The 21581-nt window shown below is 46.4% G+C and overlaps 1 protein-coding gene across 1 annotated transcript in view; it reads left to right on the top strand.

The window, feature by feature from the left end:
- The window catches only part of DAP (death associated protein), a 96220-nt gene that overhangs the window by 16458 nt on the left and 58181 nt on the right, over nt 1–21581 (top strand). The window contains exon 2 of the mRNA XM_030209908.1: nt 19329–19425. Coding sequence (XP_030065768.1) covers nt 19329–19425 — 97 coding nt within the window. The remainder of the gene's footprint in view (nt 1–19328; nt 19426–21581) is intronic.

Here is a 21581-nt window from a genome sequence, read left to right as displayed (position 1 = left end):
ACTCCCCAGAAAAAGTCAATTTTTTGGACACCACAGTCTCAATCAGTAATGGCTATATACAAACATCCATATACAAGAAACTCACAGACAAATGCAGCTACCTCCACAACTCCAGCTTCCATCCTTCACATACAAAAAGATCCATTATTTACAGCCAAGCCACAAGATACCACCGTATCTGCTCTGACCCAAGGGACAGAGACAGACACCTTGAAATCCTGACTGCATCCTTCGAACAGAAAGGCTACAACCCCCAAATAATCTCCAAGAATATTGCCTCCTCCCTCAAAACACCCAGGGAAAATCTGGTACAGTACAAAGAAAAAAAGCCACAGACAGAATCCCCCTTATAGTGACATACAACCCAGAGCTGGAAAAATTAAGAAAAATCATAAAAGATCTACAGCCTCTACTCCAGGAGGATGAATTACTGAAAGAGATATTCCCATCCCCACCAGTGCTGGCCTTCCGACAGCCACCCAACTTAAAACACAAGCTAATTAGAAGTAAACTCCCAACACAGACTCAAAAAGAAGAGAATGGCACACATCCTTGCAATTTATCCAGCTGCAAACTATGCCAAAACATTTTACAAGACCCCCACGGGTCATTCACAAAGAAAAATAATTCAACATTAAGGAATCTTTCACGTGCTTATCTTCCAATGTGGTATATATCATTCAGAGTAAAAAATGCAACGAAGGCTGCTACATTGGAGAAACAAGTCATGCTAAAGAAGAGATTTAATTTACATAGACACCATATGAAAAATGCTAGTACCAATCAGGATGTCACCTCTGTGGGGCAGCACATGGTAAGAATCCTGTAAGGGAACTTTAAAACAATACAGGAACGTAAGACCTTTGAAGTCAGAATGATTAAATATTTTGACACCCACCAGACAGGACTTAACAAAGATCTGGGATTTCTAGCCCATTATAAACCATAAAATTGTACTGCTTTGTCACCCTCCTATCTTCATGCATATCTTCCTGTCCCTCATCCACCTGACTCTTCCTGTCTCTCACCTATCCACCCTCATCCTGTTAGACTGTCACTGAAATGCTTTGATGTTTCACTTATATATACTGTCATCTACCAACATTTGCTTATTTCCGATCTGACGAAGAAGGGCAATCTTCGAAAGCTAATCAAGAAATGTATTAAGTTATGTCCAATAAAAAAGTATCATCTTATTTTATTTTCCATGTTTTATTTTGTGTTATTTCTATTGATTACCTTTAAAAGCGGACTAACACGGCTACCACACCTCTCTACTCAAGATGGTTTTTAGTAGAAATTGCACTTGACTGGCTGGGGTTCCCTAAGGACAGGTTTGTGAATCACTGAGGCGCTGGTGCACAAAAGTCCTTGTAAAAAAATAATGTACATTTAGATCCCCAGTAAAAGTTACTGCGTTTGAAATAGCGAGTGATGCTCAATGGAAATCTCATACAAATGAACTGCTCACAATTACAGCAAGCAGCTCATTAGGAAAAGTGCCAGCGCTTGCATAGAACAGTCACTTGCTAAGTTTCATGCAATGCACATGCCCAGAACTGCGTGTGCTATGGATGCACCTCCACATTGTTCCACTTCTACACGCGGGGCATGAACGTTTCTTCTAGTGGGGTTCCATGCCAAATTTTCACACCCCAGGGGGTTTATTGTTTAATGTGTGAGTTTGAAAGTTGTGTGTAGCTTCTTTTTTTTTCAATACTGTGGATTCCGTGGATGTGCCTCCACAATGTGCTTTGTTTGTTCCAAGACAACTTCTCTACTACTACTACTACTACTATAAATCACTTCTATAGCACTACCAGTCGTACACAGCGCTTTACAATTGAACATGAAGAAGACAGTCCCTGCTCAAAAGAGCTTACAATCTAAATCAGGACAAACAGACAGGACCAAAAAGGATAAGGGAAGGACAGACAGAAGGACACATAAGGGTAAGATACAAGTTACAACGTCTCCAGTGCTGTTACGTGGGACACAAACACATGCAAATACTATTTAAATATGACAGCAGACTGCTCTGCCGTGAAGCCTCCATCTCACTACAACAGCTCCAGACGTCCATAAAAATTAGCTCATTGCATACGATTCTTGTTGGCTGCTACCTTGAACGGTAAAAACCATGCATAAGCCCTTTGTGCAGTACTCGCTGAATGATGTACATGCTCAACTAGATTGAACCAGTCAAAATTGGACGATCCTACCATGGTAAGCTTTATGCATCAGTGCACTTCTTATTAGAGAATGACACGAGGACAAAGTTTGTCTCCATCCCCACCATGTCCCCGCAAATTCAGTTTAAATTACTTTTCCCAGGTCTACCTTAACCCATTAGTGCCCAATGTTCCTATATGTGGAAACATTGGGCACTAATGGGTTAATAATGGTTTATGGACTATTTCTCCAGGAATTTCTTCAACATATTTTTTATTTTTATCCCAGCTATATTGTTTTTACCACTTGCAGTGCAAATGAGTTCAGAGCTTAACCGTATATTGAGTGAAAAAATATTTTCTCCTGTTTTTAAATGTGCTACTATGTAACTATATAACATATCCCCTAGTCTTTGTAGTTTTGAAAGAGTAAACAATTGATTCACATTTATCTTTTCCACTCCATTCAGCCATCTCTTCTCCAAGCTGTGGAGCTCTAACCTCTTGATGCTTTACTCATACGAGAGTCCGTCCATCCCCTTAATCATTGTGGTTGCACTTCTTTGTGCCTTTTCTATTTCCACTACATTGTTTTTGAGATGTGACGACCAGAACTGCACACAATACTCAAGATATGGTCTTACCATGGAGAGATACAGAGGCACTGTGATAGCCTCTGTTTTATTCTCTGTACCTTTCGTAATATTTCCTAACCTTTTTGTGTTTTTTTTTGGCCGCTGCCGCCATTCAACACTGAGCAACATATTTCACTGTATTGTCCACAATAACACCTAAATGCTTCCATTTGTTACACTTTAAGTGCTGTGGATCAGTTCTGAAATAGCAGCAGCAAAACTTTAGTGATAGGTACTGTATGCCTGAATTAAAATGAACTGTGGTAGGAATGAAATGCTGGCATGTCAGGTGTTTATAAGTACATAAGTATTGCCATACTGCGAAAGACCAAAGGTCCATCGAGCCCAGTATCCTGTTTCCAACAGTGGCCAATCCAAGTCACAAATACCTGGCAAGATCCCAAAAATGTACAAAACATTTTATACTGCTTATCCCAGAAATAGTGGATTTTCCCCAAGTCCATTTAATAACGGTCTATAGACTTTTCCTTTAGGAAGCCTTCCAAACCTTTTTAAAACTCTGCTAAGCTAACCACCTTTACCACATTCTCTGGCAACGAATTCCAGAGTTTAATTACACGTTGAGTGAACAAAAATCTTCTCCGATTCGTTTTAAATTTACTACCTTGTAGCTTCATCGCATGCCCCCTAGTATTTTTGGAAAGCATGAACAGATGCTTCACATCTACCCGTTCAACTCCACTCATTATTTTATAGACCTCTATCATATCTCCCCTCAGCCGCCTTTTCTCCAAGCTGAAGAGCCCTAGCCATTTTAGCCTTTCCTCATAGGGAAGTCGTCCCATCCCCTTTATCATTTTCGTCGCCCTTCTCTGCACCTTTTCTAATTCCACTATATCTTTTTTGAGATGCGGCAACCAGAATTGAACACAATATTCGAGGTGCGGTCACACCATGGAGCGATACAAAGGCATTATAACATCCTCATTTTTGTTTTCCATTCCTTTCCTAATAATACCTAACATTCTATTTGCTTTCTGAGCTGCAGCAGCACACTAAGCAGAAGGTTTCAACGTATCATCAATGACGACACCTAGATCCCTTTCTTGGTCCGTGACTCCTAACGTGGAACCCTGCATGACGTAGCTATAATTCGGGTTCCTCCTTCCCACATGCTTCACTTTGCACTTGCTGACATTAAACGTCATCTGCCATTTAGACGCCCAGTCTCCCAGTCTCGTAAGGTCCTCTTGTAATTTTTCACAATCCTCCCGTGATTTAACGATTTTGAATAACTTTGTGTTATCAGCAAATTTAATTACCTCACTAGTTACTCCCATCTCTAGGTCATTTTATAAATATGTTAAAAAGCAGCGGTCCCAGCACAGATCCCTGGGGAACCCCCCTAACTACCCTTCTCCATTGAGAATACTGACCATTTAACCCTACTCTCTGTTTTCTATCTTTTAACCAGTTTTTATTCCACTATAGAACACTACCTCCTATCCCATGACTCTCCAATTTCCTCTGGAGTCTTTCATGAGGTACTTTGTCAAACGCTTTCTGAAAATCCAGATACACAATATCAACCAGCTCCCCTTTATCCACATGTTTGTTCACCCCTTCAAAGAAATGTAGTAGATGGTGAGGCAAGATTTCCCTTCACTAACTCTATGTTGACTTTGTCTCATTAATCCATGCTTTTGAATATGCTCTGTAATTTTGTTCTTAATAATAGTCTCTACCATTTTGCCCGGCACCGATGTCAGACTCACCAATCTATAATTTCCAGGATCTCCTCTGGAACCTTTTTTAAAAATCGGCGTTACATTGGCCACCCTCCAATCTTCCTGTACCACGCTCGATTTTAAGGGTAAATTACATATTTCTAACAATAGCTCCGCAAGCTCATTTTTTCAGTTCTATCAGTACTCTGGGATGAATACCATCCGGGACAGGAGATTTGCTACTCTTCAGTTTGTAGAATCGCCTCATTACATCCTCCAGGTTTACAGAGAATTCATTAAGTTTCTCCGACTCGTCATCTTCGAATACCATTTCAGCCACTGGTATCCCACCCAAATCTTCCTCGGTGAAGACCAAAGCAAAGAATTCTTTTAATCTCTCTACCACGGCTTTGTCTTCCCTGATTGCCCCTTTTACTCGGTCATCTAGCAGTCCAACCGATTCTTTTGCCGGCTTTCTGCTTTTAATATACCTAAAAAAAAAATGTACTATGTGTTTTTGCCTCCAACACAATCGTTTTTTCGAAGTCCGTCTTCGCTTACCTTATCAACACTTTGCATTTGATTTGACATTCCTTATGCTGTTTCTAAGTTTAATATCTTTTATTGGCTTTCAATACAATACAATAGAAGCAGGAGCTCACCACAGTACAACAATCAACATTTACAAATCATGGCAAAACTGGAGCTCACATTCAAGAAGCAACTATTCACAACTAGAATCACATTAAGAAAAAGGGGGAAGAAAGAGGAGGTGGAGAAGAAGAATGGAAAAAAAAAAGGGAAAGGGGAGGACTGGAGGATACAAATCCAGACACAGAGCATGCATAGGCCACAAAATACATCAAACTCAGTGAGTGCTTATCTCTATACCGAAGCAAAATAAGATACCAGTGGCAGCCTTTTTTTTCCTGTAGGAAGCGAAGCGAGAAGATTTCTTCGCCAGATGTAATTCGAATTTGTACATTTGGAACAATAAGTTCCACCATTCCTGATAAGTCGCCTGGTGTGGGGAGTTCTCCTGACGGTCAAGGACCGCGGATGCTGGGTGCGGCTTTCATCTAGCATGCCTCTGCTCCTGGCATGAGGGTACAGTTGAGCACCTGCACCTTCCTTGGGCTGTGGCTCCCCTGCCTTTGGCGGTGCTGGGCCAACGCTGGGGTCAGTCCCAGTGGTGCTGGGTTCTTGCCCTATTTGCCTGCTCTCCTCCCTTTGATCTGGGCCGGAGGTAGATCCTGGGTGCTCCTTGGAGGGCTGGCGTGCTACTAGTTCTTCTAGTAAAAAAAAACCCAAAACCCAAGATAGCCATGCGGCTCCGTGAGGCACTTTGGGCTCCTTGGGGGCTGTTGGCGTTCCTGGATGTTTGGGCTGTGGGGCCTCTTCCCTCCCCCCTTTTTTTGGGGCACTGAAGGTGTCTTGTGCCTTCTCCTGGTCTATGTAGTCACCCTCTGTGGCTGCGGTAGCCAGTTCTATTCCACAGAGCATACTTCTGTTGCACCTCTGGGGTGGTTTTCTCTGGAGGGTCTCAGCAGCTTCAGTTGTCTTCTTTCTTGGGAGTTGCAGATTCCTCCTGGTTTTCACCGGCACGGCAGTCTCTCTTCTTCGGAGTGGCAGACACTTCCTCGATTTCGTCAGCTGTGGCAGTCTCCTCCCTTCAGGGTTTTGGGCGCCTCCTGGGCTTTACGGCCTTGGCAGTGTCCTCTCTGCGGAGTTGTAGATGCCTTCGGGGTCTGCACTGCTGTGGTCTCCTCGCTTCTGAGTGGTGTACATCTCCTGGTTCTCTTGGCCACAGCAGTAAGTTGCAGACACCTATGGTGCTTCACAGCTATGGCAGTCTCCTCTGCAGAGTTGCAGACACATCCTGAGCTTCACAGTCATGGCAGTGTCTCCTCTGCGGAGTTGCAGACACATCCTGAGCTTCACAGTCACTGCGGTCTCCTCTGCGGAATTGCAGACACATCCTGTGCTTCACAGTCACGGCGGTCTCCTCTGCGGAGTTGCAGACGCATCCTGCGCTTCACAGTCACGTCGGTCTCCTCTGCGGAGTTGCAGTGGAGGAGTGGCCTAGTGGTTAGGGTGGTGGACTTTGGTCCTGGGGAACTGAGGAACTGAGTTCGATTCCCACTTCAGGCACAGGCAGCTCCTTGTGACTCTGGGCAAGTCACTTAACCCTCCATTGCCCCATGTAAGCCGCATTGAGCCTGCCATGAGTGGGAAAGCGCGGGGTACAAATGTAACAAAAAAACAATCCTGCGCTTCACAGTCACGGCGGTCTCCTCTGCGGAGTTGCAGATGCATCCTGGGCTTCATGGTCATGGTGGTCTCCTCTTCAAAGTTGCAGGCACCTCCCGGGCTTCACGGCCATGGCGGTCTCCTCCGGAGTCGCAGGTGCCTCTGGGGCTTCGTAGACGCAGTCTTCTCTCTTCGGAGATGCAGTCCCCTCCAGGTCTTCCAGCTGCTGTTGTCTCCACGCTTTGGCATTGCAGTCGGCCTCCTCGGCTTCACAGTTATGGCAGTCCTCTCTTCAGAGTGGTAGTTGCCTCCTTGGCTTTCTAGCTATGGCAGACCTCTGTCTTTGGAGTTGCAGGCTGCTCTGTTAATCCTTAGCCTCAGCAGTCTCCCTTCCTGGAATCAGGTGTCTTTTCTTCTCCAGAGTTCGCCTCTTGTGGTCTACACACAGCCCTGGAGGTCCTCACTGTTTGCAGCCTCCTGAGTTGCGGTCTCTACTCTTGGAAATTGAGCTCCCAGTTTCCACAGTCGCTGTTCTTCTGCATTGATGCCATTGCAGGTATTTCCTCGGCTAAAGGATATCCGACTGCGTGCATTGTTTGCAGTGTTACTGTGGCAGTCTGCTATCTCTGGAGTGGTGGACGTCTTATGGCTGGAGGTGTGGTCAGCTTCTGCAGTCTTTGGGGTTGGGATCTCTTTGGGAGTGGCTGGCTCATGTCACAGCAGCGGACGGAGTGTTGGGCTCCTGTTGACACTCAGGAAAAGTGAGTTTCTTCGTGGCTCTGCAGCGCTGCTGGTGGTGAGGTGGATCCGCCTGATCCTCAGTGTGTTTCATCTTGGAGCTGGGGACTTGGTGTAGTTCCTGGGGCCTATGTCTGTGGTCAGGAAAGTGGTTCCCTTGGGGGGGGGGGGTGGCTTCTGCGCCCATGACGGTTCTGCCTTCTCTGTCGGTGATTTCCCTGCCCCCTAGGCCTTTCCGCTCCTCGTGATTCACTGGGGGTTCCCGAGCCCCATCTCTTGACACCTAGTGGGCTTTTTCTAGGGTCCGCAGCTTTTCAGTTGCCGGCAGCAGCAGGCGCTCTAGGTTTGGTTGTACTTCCTCAGCAGGGGCCAGATGTGGGGTCCCCATTTGTCTTTCTTCCAATGATAGGCTGTCTGTGGGCACTCAGCTCCCTCTATATATGTCCAGATGTGGCGTACGTTTGAGGGCTGGTTGTTGAAACCCGGTAGTAGTGAGCCCTTGTGCCCCGACAGAGTACGGCAGAGATGGAGTGATACCGCACTCGGTCAGGCAGCCAGACAACCCCTAGCTTCACCTGGAAAGCGACCACTGTTCACCAGGAGTTGAGCTCCCAGCTGCAGGCGGCCACCAGGACTTCTGGAACCGGCGGGGTTGCACAGTCGCTGACCAGGATGGCAGGAAACAGACACAGTCCAGAACCAGTACTCCGACAGGCAAAGAATAGTCAAAATCAGTCCAGGGTCAAGGCAGGCAGCAAACAAGTGTAATCCAAGAAAACTAGCCAAGGTCCGGTGCACAGGTAAACAGGAACAGAAGAATAGTCAGTGAACAGCACTCCCACAGCAACTCCTCAGAACAATTGAGGCCGAAGCAATGAAGGCCTGGAGGCAGTGCTTTAAATAGTGAAGCAATCTGAGCAAACCAAACTCAGGTGAATCCAACATGGCTGCCCCCATAGGAGATCCTCCCAAGACCAAACATAGAGTTCCTTTCTGTTCTTGTTTATACAAGATGACTGCCCCCTCCTGAGCTAGCCAAGATGGCTGCTGCCCTTGCTCCAAGCCGGATGACGGCTGCCAGACTTAGGAAACTGAAACAGACCCTCCTAAGACTGAACCTTGTCCCTTTTGGATGGAGCTGAGGAATGACTTAGCCGGGAGGAGCGTCGAACAGGTGAGGGGCATAACACTGGTGCACGGAGCAGAGTGTGTTTCTCTCACTCTGATCTGGGTGTTTCTTTGGAGATCTGGAAAGGTGTGTCCTTGGACTCCTTGCTGGTCCAGTGGCTCTCTCATCTTGTTCTTGGGGCTGGCTTCAGCATTCTTCCTTGTCTTTCCATATGAAGGAGGTCTCTTCTGGAAAGGGGTGGGTTGTCCTTGTAACCCCTTTCAGGCTTCGTGTTCAGTATGGTTTCTCTACTTTGTGCTGTGGACTGTGCTGCATCGGTCCTTTGTCCTTCCCTGGAAGGCCAACGCAATGGTTCACACGTTGCGGAAGGTGTTTCTGATGTCTCTTATCTCGGTGCTCTGGAGTGCGGAGTTCCAGGCGCGGTAGTGCTGGGACCTCTTCGTCCGTTGCCGGAGGTTGGGGTCTCGGTTTGGTCTCTCCCTCTCTGCCTCATTTAGTTTCAGTGTTCCAAGTCAGTTGGCATGTTGCCTCCCTGAGGCTTCTGGGCAGCCTTCGGAGTCATTTGCGCTTCCTTGAGGTTTCTCCTTCCTTTCGATGTTCAGTTAGTCTGTTCAGCCCTTTTAAGGGCAACTGAGGTTGAGTCTCATGGTGTCCTTGGTCACCTTTGCCTCTTGGTTGCTAGGGACACTTACTTAAGCTGTCTCTACATGCCAGATGGCGGCATCCTGGCCAGCATCAGCTTTGTTGACCTGGCGGCTTTTGGCAGAGCAACGACATGATTGTTGCTGTATGTGTTTGCTGGGCTTCTCGGTGGATATTGTGGTTGTTCGGCAGAGCGGTCAGGACTTCGATTCTCCAGGCAGTGGAGCTGGGGTCCCACCCTGTTTAGGGATTGCTTTTGAATATCCTACATGTCCTGGAATAGTGGAAAGTAACATAATGGAAGGAGAAATTAGGGCTTACCTGATAATTTTCTTCACACTATTCTAGGAGCCCACCTCTGGACCTGTTTCGGTGGCAGGCTTTAAAGCTTATGCATGGGCTGTCACTCTTTTGTCTCTCTCTAAGGAGTCCAGGGATCTTCCAGGAGTCCGATTGTTTGGTCTTTTACAGTTATTTTAGAGGTTTTTGGTTTTCTTCCTTCTGCTTGTTTAGGCAAATACTGGAGAACTGGGCTGGCTGGCTGAGTATATATGGGACAGCTCAGTTCTGAGTTTTCTATCTCCACCTGCTGGTTGATGGACATAACTACCCACAAGTTCTGGAGTAGTGTGAAGAACTAATGGAAAGAATGTCTTCCTTCTGCCACTTCTTTCTGGAGTTCTTCAAGGTTCAGTCTTAGCCCCCACCGTATTTAACATCTTTCTTGCCTCGCTCTTGACTTTGTCAGTCTAATAGGTACCAAACGTTTTCTTATGCTGATGACTTTCAGATACTATTCCGTCTCACATCCAACCTGTGTGAACGTAATATCTGTTTTAATAACATCTCCTCCTGTCTATGTCACCACTGTTTCCCGTGTTTTAATGCAAGTACATGCCCTTTCTCTTTAGCATAGCAGAACCAAAAGTGTAGAGTAAAAGGTAAGAAGAGTCAAAAGCATGCAGTCAGTGTGTCTCATTCTGACACTATCTTGCCCCCCCTCCAACAATAAAAATGTTAACTAAAAGATATGTGACACCAGTTATGCTTAAAGCAATGGGCTGTGTGCGAAATTATTTAAGTTTGCGTAATTATCACACAAACACACACAAAACAGTGAAGGCTGACAATGTAGTAGTGTAGCAGTGTATCTTCAAAAGACCTTTACTATTGATGGGCAAAATGGTATAAAAAAAATCCATAAAATTCTGGAAATGCCCGATCTGTCCAGGTGTTATCTATGGCTCCACCAGAAACACCAAATCATGAGACCTTTCTTGCTCCTGGAGGTGTCCCTTTTCTGGTGTTTTTGAAAGCACCTATTTATTTCACAAATTCCTATCCCACTCCATCCAAATATACCCAGTGGCTTCAAGCGGTGCACCAAGTGTAGGCGCATGATTTCTGTCACGGACCTGCTCATTTGGTGCTGTAGGTATGCTAGAGGTACTTATATGATTCAGAACACTGCTAACAGTTATCCTGGACTCATGACTAGGATGTACCTCTGAAGCCCACTGACAAGCTAGCTGTGCGGGAAAAATGAACCATGCCACAGATGGAATATATATTATTTATTATGTAAAGAAAATAAATAAATAAATATATATATATATATATATATAAACAATACTGAAGCAAAATGCCAATCAAAATACAAAAATAACTTGCTATAAAAATAGATTATCACCAGAAAAGATAATACAATCTGATTATCCTAATGCACTAACTAAAGGAGTGATTACACAACCCAGTACAATCCTGAATTCCTAATAATTCTTATAAGAACTTTACACATCCTATGCAAAACACAGTGATCAGCTGAATACACAGACCAGAAGTCCTGACATAAACCTATCCGTCTCAGACAAACTAAGGACTAATTATCCCCGTGACCATAGGTAATATATCCTGTTATCTCACCTTGCCGTCTGTCACAGACTCCCAATGGTAGAGAAGCGGAATCCCTCAGAGTCTCGAGCTGAAAACCTCAGCGAGCCTCCCAGTCCAGGAATAAGGTCCAAGAGTTGAATTCTGGGTGAATGGTACAGTCTTAGATAAGTCCTGATGTTGTAGCTGAGCAGACCTTGTCAGTTGGTTACAAGGCACGCAGTTTACTGGTGTTAGGAAAATCAGTCTCTTGCTCTCTTCAGAGCTTTTTATCCACCTGCCAGTCCTGTGTTTCTCTCTTCTGGTGTTTTCCCTCCAACTCTGGTGGTCTCATTCCCTTTCTTCAGTCCAAACCTTTGGCATCCAAAGGTCGGATGATAGCTGTGGACCAATCGCATACGATGACATATTGTCCAGCCAGCTTCATGGTCAAGAAGAGAGCCTTTGTTATAGATGGTATGCAAACTCCCTGTCTTGAGGCCATACTCCTCCAATGTTCCCAGGAGATAATGGGGCTAGTTTGCAACAAGAATATGTCCTTGGGTGAAGTAATCTTGAAATGCTCAGCAGTAATTGGTCTTGGCAGGAAATCCGGATTCTGATAGTTACAGATGTGTTCATGGCACAGGCTGCAGAATCCATATTGTTATAAGAATGGTTCAGGCTTGTATAGGCCAAGACCAGCAAAGGTGAGATCTCAGGTAAATACCCCTACAGTGCATCGATGTATTTGGCCAAATCATGACCCCTCTATTTGTGATCTCCATTTGCATATGCAGGTAAGAACCCAAAGGGTGCAATTTGCGCAAATAGATTATCTTTTTGGCTCTTCAAAGGCCAGACCATTGTCTTTGGCACTGGTAGCATCGACCTCCATGGTTGCTCCAACATCGGTATCCACTGGGGGTGCACCAGCATCGAGTGGGACTCCACCTGCCTCAACTCTGGCCACTGTTAACAAGCCCTGGGACCGGTCAACATTGGACATGACACCGAGATGCTCGGATTTGGTGGTGTCCTCATTGGCACTGGGGGACCAGAGTTCTGTGCATTGGGGGAAGCCCAAGAAGCATAAGCATCAGTCTTTCTTGGCTCACAGTGCTGGGAGCACCAGGGCATCGGACTGTCTGATACCTGAGAAGCGCAGGCATCGGGAGGACTACTCCCCCTCTGTGGAAGTGGTGCTAGTGCACCTGTCATCGAGTGGCCATCGCTGGTTCAGCACCATTGCCTTCTTAGACTGCCTTTGCCCCGGCTTCCACATGCCTTTACCGATGCCTGCCTTTCAGCAGTTCTGGAGCATGCTCTGAGAGGAGCTGGCACAGTTGCTGCGGGGAGCTCTGAGGCTCCATCGATGCTGGTGCCCAGGTCCTCAGCGCCGACATCTCACAGTGTATCGGTGTCAGGGTCTGGGCATGCAATGCCCCTTCCTACATCGGGGGAGGAAGCTTCCCCAGAGTCTGAGGGAAGGATTTTTTGGAGCAGGGACATCATTCCGCTAGGTCGAGACTGGTGCAGACTCAATTTCTTGATTCTCAATATGAGGAGGAGTCTGATCGGGACAGCTCTTGGGACTCCGATGAGGATCCACATTCTTGGAAGAGGAGTCATAGACAGAAATCTTCTCCAAAGGCACTCTTTCACCAGTTTTGCAAGGGAGATGGCTATGGCTGGCCCATTTAAGTTGGAAATGAAGGAGGAACCCAGGGCAGAGATGCTATCTTTTCTGGGCTTCTGGGCTATAAGTCTCCTCCTAAGGAAGGGGTCACTGTGCCACTGCACCCTATCCTTAAGGACACACAGTTGAAGAACTGGGAATCTCTCCTCACAGTGCAGACCACACTCAAGAAGGTGGATATGCAGTACTGTATCCAGAAGGCTCCTGGATTTGAGAGGCCCCAGCTGCCTACATGGTAGTCGAATCTGCTCTCAAATGGGCCAAAAGTTCCTTGGTGCCTGGGGCGAGAGACAAAAACTTTGGATTTGTTTGGGAGGAAGACTTTTCAGGCCTCGATGCTCGTCTGCATCCAGTCCTACCAGCTCTATACAAGCATGTACATGGAGTGTCTGATAAATGGTACACTTAGTCTGGCGGACTCTCTCCTTTCGGAGCAGGCTGCTGAGCTTTGCCAGTTGGCCAACAAGCAGATGTAGTGCAGGCATTGCCTCGCCAGGTGCGTGTATAATAATTTTGATGTTGTGTCCAGGCATTCTGCTATGGGTGTGGGAATATGCAGACTCTCTTGGCTGCGTGTCTCTGACCTCAAACAGGCTGTTCAAGAGAGACTAGTGGACGTGCAGTGGCGAGGGGTCAAGTTGTTTGGAGAGAAGGTGGAGGAGGTCGCTGACCTCATTAAGAAGCATACAGACACAGTCCACACTCTTTTTCAGCATCCTCCATCTGCATCTTCAACAAGAAGATTTTCAACTGGGCAGAGTTGTCGGTCCTACTACTCTCAAAGACATAGATACCAGCCTCCTGCTTGTTCAGTTCAGGCGTCCCAGGTCACGCCAGCCCCATCCCCAGAAGTCCCAGCCAGCTCCCCAGTCAAATCAGGGCACGGGCTTTTGACTTGCTCCAACATAGCATAGCCACTCAACGAGTATCCATCCTGGGTGGCTTACCGGTCAGAGGGAGGCTCACTTTTTCTAATACAGATGGCTCCTTATAATCTCTGATCAGTGGGTTCTTCAAATAGTCTGTCGCAGGTATTCGCTGAAGTAGCATCGACGACCTCCAAATTGTCCACCAAGAGCGTTTTACATTAGCTCTCAGCACAAGCAGGTACTTGTAGAGGAAATCTCTGCCCTTCTGTAGGCCCGAGCTGTTGAGCTCGTATCACCAGGGGAAGAAGGGGAGGGATTCTGTTCCAGGTACTTTCTTGTGATCAAGAAGATGAGGGGATTCCGGCCCATCCTAGCCCTAAGGGCCCTGAACAAATTTTTGGTAAAGGAAAAGTTCAGGATGATTTCTGCTCCCTCTAATTCAGGAAAATGATTGGTTTTGCTCTTTGGACTTAAAGGATGCCTATACCCACATTTCAATTCTTCTAAGTCACAGGAGGTATCTCAGATTTTGAGTGGGGAAATGCTGCTACCAGTATCTCATCCTTCCATTTGGCCTAGCGTCTGCCCCCAGATTTTTCACCAAGTGTCTGGTGGTAGTAACAGCGTATCTATGCCTACTGGGAGTATATATGTTTTCCCTACCTGGATGATTAGCTGGTCAAGGGCACATCTCAGGAGAGAGCCATGGATTCAATGCGGATGACTATTCAGGTGCTAGAGCTGCTGGAGTTTGTTATAAATTATCCCAAGTCCCATCTTCAATTAGTTCTCCAATTGAAGTATATAGAAGCCCTGCTAGATACGATACAGGCTTGGGCCTTCCTTCCTCAAGCGAGAGTGGAAACCTTGGTAACGTTTGCCTCGCAGGTCCGCAGTAGCCAGCAGGTTTTAACTCTTCAAATATTGAGACTGTTGGGCCACATGGCCTCCACAGTTCGTCACGCCCATAGCACAGCTCCATTTAAGAGCAGCCCAATGGACCTTAGCTTTCCAGTGGTCTCAACAGGGAACCTAATGGATGTCATTTGCATTCCACCAGAGCTGGCTCATGCCCTTCTCTGGAGGACTGTCCGGTCCAGTTTGACTCTCCAAATTCCACCACCTCAGAAGGTGTTGACAACGGATGCATCCAACCTGGGTTGGGGAGCTCATGTGGATGGGCTTCACACTCGAGGTCAGTGGTCTGATCAGGAGGTTCAGTTCCATATCAATCTCCTCGAGCTCGGGGCTATTTGGAACACTCTAAAGGCTTTCAGAAATCAGCTCCAGAACCAAATTGTACTCATTCAAACAGACAACCAGGTTGCAATGTTCTGTGTCATCAAGCAGGGGGTTACAGGATCCTACCCCTTGTGTTAGGAAGCTGTGGGCATGTGGCAGTGGGCCCTGTTTCATGGGATGGACCTCCGTGCCACTTACCCTACCCATCAAGAACTGCCTGGCAGACAGATTGAGCAGGATACTGCAACCACACGAGTGGTCTGTAAACATGGGTGTAGCCCGGAAGATCTTTTGAAAGAGGGGCACTCCCTCGGTGGATCTTTTCACCACTCATCTCAACGAGAAGGCCCCTCAGTTCTGCTGCAAGCTCGGGCCACATGGCAGACTAGCGTCAGATGCCTTTCTCCTGCATTGAGGACAAGGTAGTCTGTATGTGTGTCTTCCCATTCCTCTCATAGAGAAGACTTTGCTGAAACTCTGGCAAGATCGGGGCACCATGATTCTGATCGCTTTCTACTGGCCATGGCAGACCTGGTTCCCTCTTTTTCTGGAGTTGTCCTCTGAAGATCCATGGAGATTGGTCTGTTTTCCGACCCTCATCATGCATAACGCAGCGTCCCTTCTATATGCCAACCTCCAATCTCTAGCCCTTACGGCTTGGATGTTGAGAGCATAGAATTTGGGTCCCTCGGATTGCCTGTGTGTGTCTTCTGTATCTTGCTTGCTTCCAGGAAAGATTCAATTAAGATACTCTTTAAATAGAGAAGGTTTGCCATCTGGTGTGAGGGCAAGACCTTAGATCCCTTTTCTTGCCCTACACAAAAACTGTTTGAGTACCTCCTGTACCATTCTGAGTTTGGTTTAAAAACCAGCTCTGTACGGGTTCATTTCGGTGTAAATAGTGCTTACCATCACCATGTGGGAGGCGAGTCCATCTCTGTACAGCCTTTAGTTCACTTCTTGAGAGGTTTGTTGCTGATAAAGCCCCCTATCAAACCTCCCTTTGTATTTGTTACATTTATACCCTGCATTTTCCCACCTTTTTGCAGGCTCAATGTGGCCTCCAATGTACCGTAAAGGCATTTGCCATTACAGTTGATAACAAATAAGATTGTGTTGTAGACAAATGAGGTAGATGTGGTTCAGGCGTCAGGGGGTCAAGGGGAATGAGGATAGTAGATTGTCCAGTACGATCATTGATTATGTTGTGTTGCCGGGTGTGGGGAGTTATGTTGGATTGGTGGGGTAGGCTTTTTTGAAGAGGTGGGTTTTTAATGATATCCTGAAGTTTAGATGGTCATGGATTGTTTTTTATGGCATGTGGGAGTCCATTCCAGAGTTGTGCGCTTATGTAGGAGAAGCTGGATGCATAAGTTGTTTTGTATTTTAACCCTTTGCAGTTTGGGTAATGTAGGTTTAGGTAAGATTGTGCTGATCCAAATCTGTTTCTAGTTGGTAGGTCTGTGAGGTCTGTCATGTATCCTGGGACTACGCCATAGATGATTTTATGAACCAGAGTGCAGATTTTGAAGATGATCCGTTCTTTGATTAGGAGCCAGTGCAGCTTTTCTCAAATGGGTTTAGCACGTGTGTCATGGAATCTCAATCTTGTTCTCACCCAGCTAATGAAAGCTCATTTTGAGCCTCTGGATACCTGCCATCTGAAAGTTTTGACCTGGAAAGTCATGTTTCTGGTGGCGGTCACTTCAGCTCGCAGGGTCAGTGAGCTCCAGGCCCTGGTAGCTCATCCACCATACATTCCATCACAACAGAGTAGTCCTCCACACGTACCCTAAGTTCCTTCCTTAGGTAGTGTCAGATTTCCATCTTAACCAGTCAGTTGTTCTTCCAACATTTTTCTGAAGACCTCATGCCCATCCTGGCGAAAGTGTACTACATACCTTGACTGCAAGCGAGTGGACTAAAGCCCATAGACAATCCATCCAGCTTTTCGTTTCTTTTGACTCCATCAGATTGGGGATGGCCATTGGCAAATGCACACTTTCAAATTGGATAGCAGACTGCATCTCCTTTACTTATACCCAATCTGGGCTGACTCTTGAGGGATATGTCCTGGCTCACAATGTTGGAGCCATGGCTTCGTCGATAGCCCATTTGAGATCAGCCTCCATAGAGGAGATTTCCAAGTTTGCCACATGGTCTTCAGTCCACACATTCACATCCCACTACTGTCTGGATCAGGATACCTGATGTGACAGTTGGTTCAGACGGGCAGTTCTGCAGAATTTGTTCGATATCTAGAATCCAACTCCATCCTCCTAGGCACTGTTTTATTCTGTTCCAGGCTGCACCTCAACAGCTAGTAAGTGTATAGTTTCTGGTTGATTGAAGTTTTGGTCTCACTGTTTTGAGACTCAATTATCCTAGCTTTCTTGTTTTCAGTGAGCCTGGTAGCTAGGGTTTCCCACATGTGAGAATAGGAAGGCCTACCTGTCCTTGGAGAAAGCAAAGATTCTTAACCTGTTAGCTAGTGTTCTCTGAGGACAGTGGACCATTTTTTCTCACATACCCTCCCACCTCCCCTCAGGAGTTGTCTTTTTAGTTTGGGCTTTTTGCTTTTCACTTGACTGGAGGACCTACAGTCTCACGTCAGGTGGGAAGACGCCAGCGCATGCTTGGTGAGACGCTGATAGAAAGTTTTATACTGTAAGCTAGTTGGCATCCACACCGGGCTTTGTCGGGATGACGTCACCCACATGTGAGAATAGTCGGCCTGCTGTCCTCGGAACACCAGCTACAGGTAGGTATCGTTGTTTTACTTGTGGAAATGGGCTTTTTGAAAATTGTTTATCCTCTATGGGGGTAATTTTAAAAGGTGGTTCTGGGCAAAGGGTTATGTGCATAGAAATTACCTCTTTTCTGTGTTTGCACATCAGTTTATCTGACCTAGGTGGAGCATTCGAGGAGGAGGGTAGCATTTGGACATGGGCACATATTTTATAAGATATCCATGTAAAATAAAATGGCAAATTTGCTTGTGTGTTTTCCATAGGGAATTCTTAAAAAGGAAAGTATGCACATACCTGCTCTTTTACCTTCTATTGCTCCATATGCAAAACTTAGATTGTGAGTCCAGTAGGGATAGAGAAAGTACCTGTATATAATACATGTAAGCCACTTTGGTTGTACCACAGAAAGGCAGTATATCAAATCCATGAATGTTTACCCATTGTCATATAGGGAGACATTCCCAAGGTTTTTGGCAGAGAAGAAAATGCTGTAGTGTTTTTAAATCTACATGCCTTATTTTGCTCGTTAAATAAAAGGAAGAAATTTGTCATAGGTAGTTTTGGGTTTTGTTTTGTCCTGTTCCCCCCCCCCCCCCCCAACTCCTGTGGATATAGTTGAAGCAAAAATGAAGTTCATTCTGAAGAAAAGGGCGCTCTACTGTTCCTGTCTTTTTTTCCTAGAGGGATAAGATGGTAGGAAGTGGTAAATATGGAGTGGAAATGAGTGACCGACCAGCCAGATGGAACATGCTGACTGAGGTAGAAGGTCAAATGTTTCCCTCTGCAAGGTTTTTCTTAAAAATTAATCCACCCACAGAGCATGAATTTACAATGACTGCAGTGGGCATCACATTAGAGAGGCAATGAGGGATATAATAATGATGTGCATATACCTCAAGGGTACAAATAAAGCAAGGAATTGAATACTCACTGGAAGCAAAGGTCTAGGAAAACAACAGTTATGGACTGAGGAGTATCTTAAAAATAATTGCTCACAGAACCACCAGTCAGTGGAGGTGGTAGAGGCAAAAACTCTGAAAAATTCAAGAAAACCTAGCAATAAGCACAGAGCATCCCTGCTAGCCAAGAAGGCAAAGCCATAGTTATCTATTTTCTGTGGTATACAAAGAGGCTCATTTTCAAAGCACTTAGCCTCCCAAAGTTCCATAGAAACCTATGGAACTTAGCCTCCCAAAGTGCTTTGAAAATATGCCTCCATGTGCAGAAAATTAAGCAGGCTAAATTTGCATTGTCTTTGTGTGGTATCACATTTAGTGAACTGCATTGCATTGGGAGGGGAAGGCCTGGCCAGTTTTTTATCCATTTTAGATGCCATTGTGGTTCTTCTGTAACTGGATGAGGAACCACTGTGGTCTGCTAAAGCTAAGAGGACGTTTCAAACCTCAATATTTCTAAAGTGCCATCTAGTGAACCAGTAGAAGTTGCTGTAAAATCAGTCCCTGATTTCTCTGCCTAGGTCTGAGGGACATGACTGGTGCCAAGCTACTGGATACTATTCTCTCAGAAACCTTTAGATCAAAATTCTGGTTTAATTTAGAAGGTTGCTTTTATTGCTCACTTCTGTCTTTCTTACCCTTCCACTCTGGCTCTATCAAATTTAACTTGTGATTATGTTTTCATTCAAGTGAAAGCCGGTGGCATGCGCATTGTGCAGAAGCACCCGCACAGCACTGACACCAAGGAAGAAAAGGACAAGGATGACCAAGAGTGGGAGAGCAGCAGGTGAGCATCACTGTCACCATCTTTCTGTTTGATGACTACAGTTGATTGGTTGGTTTTTGTAGTCATCTTTTTATTCTCTCCAATCCAATGGGTAATTGAAAGAAATTATACATAAGGAGTTGAGAATATCTGTGTGTCTGGGGACTAAATCACTCCCTTAAAATGTAATGAAATATGACCCAAATTTGGTATGGTAAAAATATCAAGTTTGAATATTGGCCAAGTGATGCTAAGGATTCCAGAAAAATAATCTCGTCCCAAAAAATGCCCTAGCGCATTTCTGTGGAAGAAGCAGATCCAGTCTGCAGCATAGAAACTTTGGTACAAGGAAACATAGCAACTAGGGAATTGCCTTTTCAAACTGTCTCTTCGTTGTCATCAAGCAGATGCAGCCATTACAGATGGGTTGTGTCCATCAACCAGCAGAGGGAGATAGAGAGCACACTTTTTTCAGTGCCTCATACCAGCTTGCTCCACTGCCTCTCTTCAGTATTCTCTATCTCCCCTAGCAGAGTGGCTGCAGCTTCTTCGAGCTCCATCTAAAATCTGCCTGGAGGTTGCTCCTGTGCTTTTGCCAGTTGTTAGCAGGGGTGTTGGAGGCTATAGCAGCTTCACTTTAAAGGCACATAGGTTCGCCCTTTCTCTGCCTTACCCATAACTCCGTGGATGTGGACACATTGCTTAGCTTTCCCTGTCCTTCCCCACCAACAGTGGATGCAGGCACATAGGTTCGCCCTTTCCCTGCCTTTCCCACTCACCTGAGCCTCCAGAGTTCTATTAACTTCTGCTTTCCTCACAGTGTTAAAAAAAAAAAAAAAAAAGTTGCGTCGCACTTTGGCGCTTAGACGCTGGAACAGAGGTTTTTCCTTGCCTTTTTCTGTGGGACCGGAGCTGTGATACTCGGTCCAGTGAGGTAAGAGTGTTTTCTGACTCCTCCGGGGTGGGCCCGCAATCGGGGCGATTTGGTGCGAACCGCCATTTTGAATTTTACCGCCGTTTTCGGCGATGGCTACGGAGACAGTAAAGCGCTGTTCCAAGTGTGGAAGCGCAGATCAGCAGCGGGACTCTAAATCGTGCTGTACAGATGTTAGAGCTGGCCCGAGCATGGCGAGCGATGATTCTTCGCGCTCTGAGCTGGCAGCGGACGCCATTTTGAATTTACCACATGGCGCGACCTCCGCTGAGACGGAGAGTCCTGAGCCCAGGGGGGGGGGCCTCGGAGTGAGGCTGATACGAGAGCTACTAGCCCCGGCAGAGTTCCGGGTGCCCAGGGTGAGTTTTTCTCCCCTGATTTTGTCTTATTAATGCATAAAGCATACATGCTTAAAAGAGCTCTCCCACAAAGCCCTGCAGGGGCCTCTTCTAATGCCCCCCCCCCCCCCCCCCCGGTGGATTGTAGCCTGGGTATGCCCTCTGAGGCGTTATTCCCTGATAATTGGCAGAATATGAAGCACAGAAGGGCTCTTCCCCTTCAGAGAGTGCTGCACCTCCATTCCCCCCCGCCCCCCCCCTCCCCCCCCCGTGGTCGTGCTGCGAGGATTCGGAGGACTCTGGCAGGCCTTCATGGTCTGAGGAGCCAGAGTCTGGTGCAGAAGTGACTCAGGATCTGGATGATCCCTCCACAGTGAGGATTTTCCACCATGATGAGCTGCCAGCGCTTATTTCTGATGCCCTGCAGGCTCTCTCTATTGAGGACCCTGCCAGTGGCACAGCCTCCTCTGTGAATCCTAGGATGGCTAGTACCAAAAAGCCTGCTCGAGCCTTTCCTTTGCATGACTCCATCCAAGAGCTTATTTCGGCTCAATGGGCTGACCCCGAGGGACCTTTGAAAGTTTCCAGGGCTATGGGGCAATTATACCCTCTGCGTGAGGAGCATTTGGCTCGCTTTGCAATGCCTAAAGTGGATGCCCTAGTCACAGCTGTGACAAAGAGAACTACCCTCCCTGTTGAAAGAGGTGTTGCCCTGAAGGATATTCAAGACCGTAGACTGGAATCAGCACTTAAACGGTCATTTGAAATTGCAGGTCTCACTATTCGGGCATCTGCATGCAGTTCTTATGCTGCTAGAGCCTGCCTGGCTCGGTTGCAACAGGCAGTGGAACAGCCCAGTGATGGAGCGGAGCCCTTTTCACATGTGGCTCCGCGGATGGAGTCGG

This window comes from Microcaecilia unicolor, chromosome 1, assembly GCF_901765095.1.
Source record: "Microcaecilia unicolor chromosome 1, aMicUni1.1, whole genome shotgun sequence".
Lineage (NCBI taxonomy): Eukaryota > Metazoa > Chordata > Amphibia > Gymnophiona > Siphonopidae > Microcaecilia > Microcaecilia unicolor.
Note: the sequence above shows the minus strand (reverse complement) of the source record. Positions and strands in the feature narration are given on the sequence as shown.